The 7,375-nt window shown below is 39.3% G+C and overlaps 1 protein-coding gene across 1 annotated transcript; it reads left to right on the forward strand.

Moving 5' to 3' along the window:
• The first annotated feature begins 1,587 nt into the window (after positions 1-1,587).
• On the forward strand, positions 1,588-2,598 carry LOC141483618 (uncharacterized). The gene is made up of 2 exons (XM_074178386.1): positions 1,588-1,639; positions 1,704-2,598. The coding sequence occupies exon 2, from the start codon at positions 1,705-1,707 to the stop codon at positions 2,413-2,415; it is 711 nt and encodes a 236-aa protein (XP_074034487.1). The 5' UTR covers positions 1,588-1,639; position 1,704; the 3' UTR covers positions 2,416-2,598.
• Positions 2,599-7,375: the final 4,777 nt, after the last annotated feature.

The raw sequence follows: 7,375 nt of genomic DNA on the forward strand, positions 1-7,375 counted from the left end.
TGAAATATCATTCAATATCTTCAAAACCGGAAAATTCAATATTGATATTTATGTAGCCATTTATAATTAATAATATATGATAGAAGTAATGTGATATTAATGTATTATGTATGTATGTATATGTATTACTGTAATGAATATAAAATGATTGAAATTTTATTTGTATTATTTCTATTTCCCTAATCAATTACTGCAATATTTAGTATAATGTAAATGACAGAAATATCAGTTTGAAGAGAATCATCGTAGAGAGCACAATGTCTAAAACAATCGATAAGTTTGGTAGAAAAAGAAAATGGGGTGGTAATGTCATTCGAGGTCCTCCTGGGAATGGTTTTAAATTAACAAAAGATGGTCATTATGACATGCAAAGGAAAATATTGAAAAATACAAGTGAACCAATTGACAAGAGTGATTGTGTAACTGTAGTATATCTTGAGGGGGAAATTAATGGAGCAAAGGAAGTTATACTTCTAGCCCTACAAGCTGCAATACAATCCACAATAGGCAATATTGCTCGTGACGCCCGGCAAGCATTTGACGATAAAATTGCAGAGGCTCGGATAACTTTCACTCGTAAATTTGACAAACTAACAAGTGATGTAGACATAAAAATGTCTGACATAACAGCGTCTACAAATAAAAAATTTGATGCTATGTCAAACATAACAGGGGCTACAATGAAAAAGTATGATGTACTGGAACAGAGAGTTGAAGTATTGGAGAAAAACCATAAAGAAGTTTTGGAGAGAAACTATAAAGTCAGGCCATCATCATCAGGTGGACTGGGATATCCAGGACTGAACATTAATCCAAATCATAGAATAATACAACCAAAACCAAAACCAACTGATGATGTATTAATGGAACCAACATGGTGAATGTATTCTCTCGTTAGGTTAGGTTAATAGTTACGTTAGGTTAGCTGCATACTTACGTTAGGTTAGGTGTTAGGTTAGTATTCCCTCGTTAGGTTAGGTTAGGTTAGGTTAGGTTAATAGTTACTGTAGGTTAGGTAAGATTATGACTTACGGTAGGTTAGCGTACTAGGTAAGGTTACGTTAATACATACGTTAGGTTAGGTGTTCGGTTGCATAGCGGTAGGTTAGCGTACTAGGTTAGGTTACGTTAATACATACGTTAGGTTAGGTGTTCGGTTGCATATTATGTTAGGAACGCGCGCGCCACGTTAGGTTAGGTGTTCGGTTGCATATTATGTTAGGAACGCGCGCGCGAAGCGGGCGCAGATGTCTCTCCAGATGTCCCGCCTACCTGGGGCCAGAGGCCCCACCCACCTGGGCGGAGCCCAGGCAGTGGGCGTGGCCCGTTAGGGCCACGCGCCCCCCCCCCCCCGGCGCCACCAACTTTTCGGATACCCCGCCCCTTCCCGAAGCCCCGCCCCCTTTCCGAAGCCCCGCCCCTCCCTCCCCGAAGCCCCGCCCCCGACTCCCAACATTTGCGCATGTACACCCCTACCCTCAACGCGCATGTGCACTCCCACCATTTTCCCACCACTCACGCATCGAAGTCGATACCCTCCGGAGAGCACTCTACAACATTCAGTTCGAGAAGTCATCTCATCGAGAACAGTCCACTCCACTTCAAGGCAGTAGCTTCCAACGACTAACTTGACATTTGAGTAAGTAAATTAAGAATGTTATTTTTTTATATCAACTAACTTTGTATTATTTCTTCTTTTTCAGAATGGCAACCAATACACAGGAGGTGAATAATGCTGTGGCGTCTATTCTGCCGGTGTCCGCTGACCAGGAGGAGGCAGCATCTTCGAGAGCGGTGACGGGTGACCAGGCAACCACTTCGCGTTCGCGAGTTAGGTGCAGATCTTCTAGCCCTGACTTATTCGAGGAGGAGGAGGAAGTCAGGGCTGTGAAGAAGGTTTGCCAACGACCTGCAGCAAGGGTTGGTCCTATTTCAAAGTACCGAGCTACTTGCAATAGGACTAATCCTTATGCATGTAGTTTTTCGACCTCTCGTAAGAGGGCCTCCACACCAGCAGCAGCACCAGCAGCAGTGGAAACTCCGAGGATTCCTTCCCCGGAGTTGGTGATATTGTCCCCGTTGGTGGTGCGACTACCACCGCTGCCAGCGACACCGGCGGATCCTGAGGTGTTGGTGCCACAGCCTATCGAAGAGGTTAGTGAAAAGTTGAGTGTTTTTCTGCAGAGATGTAAGGAAGCAGAACGAGCTTCCCGATCTAGCGAGGCCGCGTTGGTTACCATGAAGCGACAAATGGCTGAAATGGATAACCGACGGAGGGAAATCCAAAAGGAAATGGCCGAAATAGATCGGAATTATGCATCTCTGCAGGAAAGGTGTAAAGCAGAGACCTCTTCGATAGAGCTGTACAAAAAAGTAGTGACAGTTATGGACACTCTTTTTGTAGATAAAGTGTAAATATAAGATTGGTTTTAGGTTAGTTAGGAATATTTAATTATGGTAGTTTTAAGTTTATATTTGTTAAGTTTATATTGAATAAAGGAAAAGGAAGTGAAATAAAGGGTGTACACTGTTTTTTGGTTTGGTACACATTGAACAATGCGATGGTTGGAGCATTTTTCTTCACTTCCTCTTATTATTATTATTATTTTTTTATTCCAATTCCAAGTTCTCCTAGACAAATACCTCACATCAATTTTCGTGTTCTCTAATCACTTGTAAATAATTTCATGTGAAGAAAATTTAAAAAATAAAAAAATAGACATGTTTCATAGTGAAATCGACAAGTATATTTCATTTGTATTTTATCCATTCAAGTATCTCTTTCATTGAATATGTCTTATGTCACTTTGCAATTTACCCCTACTCATTGAATATGTCTTATGTCACACTGCAATTTACCCCTACTCAATGTCCCACTCCTCTCCCACTCCTCTCGAAAGTATAAAAGTAGAAATCATCTGATGAAACATTCAGTTGATCAGCTAGCATCGAGATGGAACCCGATTCAACCTCCGAACCCTATAGCTGCCCGGATCAGGGGTACAACTTCAATTACTGGGATAACAGCCAGGTACCGCTAGTCTCTTCCACCACGGAACCCCACAGTCCGCCATATGAATACCAGGATCACGACATCAGGATGCAAGTTCTACATGTCACTGGCAGTGACGAAGGACACTTGGACGATTCGGAATATCCAGATCCTGACGGATGGTGGGACCCTGCTTATGATGACATTGTCCCAATGAGCAGCGACGACGACGATGATGACGACGACGACTCTGGCGATGATGCTGATGACGAGCTTGACGTTAGACGTCCTCCACCATCCCCTATCCTCATCGAGGATAGTCCTCCGCCATCCCAATCCTGATCGATGATGATGTCCTCAATTCCGATGATGACATATAATCATCTACTCGTCCATCATTTCCTTTCCTTTCCTTCCACGGAGTACACACTTTTTGGTTGGTGTACACGAGGCACTGCGAGGCTGGGGCAGTGTCTTCCTCCCTTCCTCTCCCTCTTATTAGTTTTTTTTTTCCATAATAATCACTAAGAATTTCTCCTAATAATCGCTCAGAGTTTCATTCTTGATGTTTTCGAATCTCAAACACTGTTCTACATTTCACCCCCTCCATTTCATTTCTTCCAATATAAATATAGCAACAATCCCAGTTCTATATCATTCTTCCACAATGTCGAGTACAGGACCCATCCAAGTACATGAAAAAGATTCAACGTCTGATCATTTGAGTACAACCTTCGCTCAATTTTTGCAGCGAATCTATGATCTTCCTGATGATTTCGCAGAACGAGTGGAACAAGGTATTCAGGACGACATAGATGCTGTTGACGATAATAATGCGGATGATGTGATTAGTATATCATCTGATTCAGATGATTATGACGACGACGACATCATGCGTATATCATCTGATTCAGATGACTATGAGGATGATATCATTAGTATATCATCTGATTCAGATGACGATACCATAATTATTGTTTCTGATGATGAGGAGCGTTAGTCCATATCATTGTATGGATTAATAAAAAAAATAACAGCCCTTTTCAGGGCTACAATTAAAGACTGAAACAATAAAAAAAAATAGCTCTTTTCAGAGCTACCATTATACTTTCAAACAGAAACAGATTCATACCATTGTTAACATTATGTTAACATTATAATCTCAAACGAAATATATGTATGTGAAAGTATTCATCATTATATGCATATGAATGATTGACAAATGCCAACTTCAACTTTCATTTAAAGTATTACTCATCATATGCATAGATATTCAATGACTATCAAATTCCAAATTTCGACTTTTCAGTCAAAGTAGTAATTTATTTGTCATATAATGTATAGATATTCAAAGACTAACAAATTTCCAACTTAGACTTTTATTAGTCAAAGTATTCATTTGTCACATAATCTATGAATACTAATACAACTAACTACTGTTTGTGTGAATAATGTAGCCCTGAAAAGGGCTGTTGTTTTTTTTTGACCAGTAGGCCCACGGTTATTGTGCCACAGGTTGGACATTATTACATATAATACATGTAGATACTCGGGTGAAGTTTGTTAGTGGCCTCTCGCAAGCTTCACACCAATTCTGTCCCATTTCCATAATTGAGACAGTGTTGTGGGTGTTGACATGGGCATACCACCCTCCATTATTGTTTCTATGCGAATAAAACCGAAAGCAGCACCAACATAGTTTTTTGTTCTCTCCATCTATTGTGCTGATCAATACGTATGCATCCATTGCACAATACAAATCCAAGGGATCTTCCAGTGTCTCACTGACATTGAGTGTTCGCATACCGATCCTCATAGCACCATCACCTTCAGTTGTGTCAGCTTCTATCCCTTCATCATCTCCTTCTTCATCCATGACCCTCTCAAACTCCATCACGTCATCATCTTCGTCGCTTTGGTTGGCCTCGTTTTCAACTTCGTCTATCTCATCTTCATCGACTCCAACATCTTCTGCTTCAACTATTACTTCCTCTAGCGGAACATTGACATCCTCATCATCTGATTCGTCTATCCAATTGTTTTCATCAACAGCAGATATTCTATTTAATGCAGCATTTATTTTTGCAGAATTCATCTTGTTGTTGTTTGCTCACAGTTATAGAGAGTGAATGAATGAACTCTAGGTTTGCAAGTCAACTTATATAGGTGGTAATGCGACTCCCACTTGACTCGTTTAGAGTGGAATAGTAGGAGAAGTTATCCCACTATACTTCCACATGATGTTGATTTGTATAAATAGAGATCGTAGGTATAGGAGAGAGCATTCAGAGTTTCTGTAAGTCATCTCTTAATATTTCTAATCGAATTAGTAAAATGCCGTTTCCAAAAGAGTGGAATGAAAAACAAAAGTGTGTGTCTACCCAATGATGATTGCAGGGGCTATTGTGTGCTACTTTTGTCAAATAAGTAGACCTAAGGATTCAATCAATCCATGTACTGGGATGTGTAGTGATTGCGTGTTGCGGATTCAACTATCGCCTCCTTCTCATCCACCGAAGCGAACAAAATCGGATTATCGTCAACAACAGTTACAGTGTCTGAAGTGTCCGAACCTATAATATTTAACAATATAGGTATCTGTAGAAATATTTGTGGTACCTGGGCTGCCGTTCCAACTCCACTGCAACGTTGTTTGCGTTGTGATACATATTCCATGAATTGTTGGAATCATGTATGCAATGCATGTAGAAGTACTTGGGATCTGTGTGAGAAGGTTGGTCAACTCTACCCCAATAGGAGAATCCATTTTTTTCAATGTTGGTGTTTGACGCACGAGCAACAACTATTGAGGAATAGAGTCAAAGAACGTTCCACATCCACAGAGACATATTAACATTTTTCATTTTTTATTATCGTTATTGTCCTCTATTATTAATAAATTATATATATTTTGAATTTATTTGTATTATTTTCTAACATTTAAAAATACATGCATGCAACACAAAGTTTTCCTCTTAAATGACAAAGATTGTTACATGCGTGAATAGTTTAGTGGGAGAGCGCATGTGCCAGTTGATGAAAGAGCGCATGCGCTAGTTTATTTTCTTCTATAAATGGTGAGGTCTCAGTAACATCATCACCTTTCCTATCCACAATCTATTGCTATCACATATCATTCCTCAGACCTTAATAATCATGAGCTCTATGCCGCTATTGATTGCTGAAGATGGTTCACCACTTGTTGATATCGATCAGACTGATTTTGAAAATATTCCAGTATTACATTTATCGAGTCAAGATTCGATAAATGATTTTGATATTAACGACTTCGTTAACTTTGCAGATGTGCCAGAACCAAATGAGCAAATTATTATTGAAATCCGATCGTTTCGCAATTATCATCACTCAAACACTCTTCATCTACCCTTCCTCTTGGTGTTGATAAGAAATCTAGAACAATCAAGAGGAAGGTTACTAAGGCATCTTCATCGATTGTCACTGACTTTAAAGAAAAGAAAGAATCCAAAAGTGTTGTGCGACAGAAAAAACCCACAAGGAAAAGTGACAGATCGAAGAGGAAGTCAAAAGGTACTCCTAAAGAAATGAAGAGTGATTGAAAGCTGAACCGCTATCTTCTTTCAGTCCCCTCCATCGGTTTTGGGGAAATGAAAAGGAAAGCAAAATGCCGTCTTGTAAAGGCACAGATGACTATTGCTGAACTTGAAAAGAGTGAGCGAGCTATTAATGCTAATAATGAAAATCTTGAAGCATTAGATGCCAAGATTGCATTAGCGAAGGTTGAATTAGCTAGAATGTCTAAAGATGCTGATGAACTCCGTTCAAAAATTGGTAAAGATAAGCAATTCCATCAACGTTCGAGAATGCAAGCTCAGGCTGAGCTTGAGGAGTCGACTAAGCTTTATGAGACAGCATCATCAGTGAGAGATAATTGGCAAAAAGAGTTGGATACTGCATTTCAAAGTGACGGCGATTAGTTTTGGGAATGATAATGTGTTTTCAATATCGTGAGTTGAAAAATATAAGCGGGAATGGAGTATACAATTAATTTGGTTTGGTATACACAGAACATTGCGAATGGCTGGGGCAATGTTTACCGCTGCAATATTTTTCAGTTCACATACTTATAATTGAAATGAAAACAATAATGAACTTTAATATTACTTTATCATAAAAGTCACTATTATATACATTTAAACCATATTTGATTCATCAATCCAAGAATTTTGTTCGCTAGGAAGGCCTAACCACTTTACATATACTTTATTTTTTCTCTCTTCAACACCTTCTCAATCAGATATACGTCAGGATTCTCGGTCGTACTAACTCTTCTTCGTAAAAACATCCTCTAATCGGCTGTTCATTCATATTTCAAGATTATAAGTCATTGGGATGGTTTTATTA

Source organism: Leptinotarsa decemlineata, unplaced genomic scaffold (genome assembly GCF_025532065.1).
Source record: "Leptinotarsa decemlineata unplaced genomic scaffold, Ldec_3_MD MMD2_tig00003736_RagTag_RagTag, whole genome shotgun sequence".
Taxonomy (NCBI): domain Eukaryota; kingdom Metazoa; phylum Arthropoda; class Insecta; order Coleoptera; family Chrysomelidae; genus Leptinotarsa; species Leptinotarsa decemlineata.

Excerpts from the sequence above, each read along its gene's own strand:
- LOC141483618 (XM_074178386.1), top strand. The coding sequence starts at position 1,705 with ATGGCAACCAATACACAGGAGGTGAATAATGCTGTGGCGTCTATTCTG.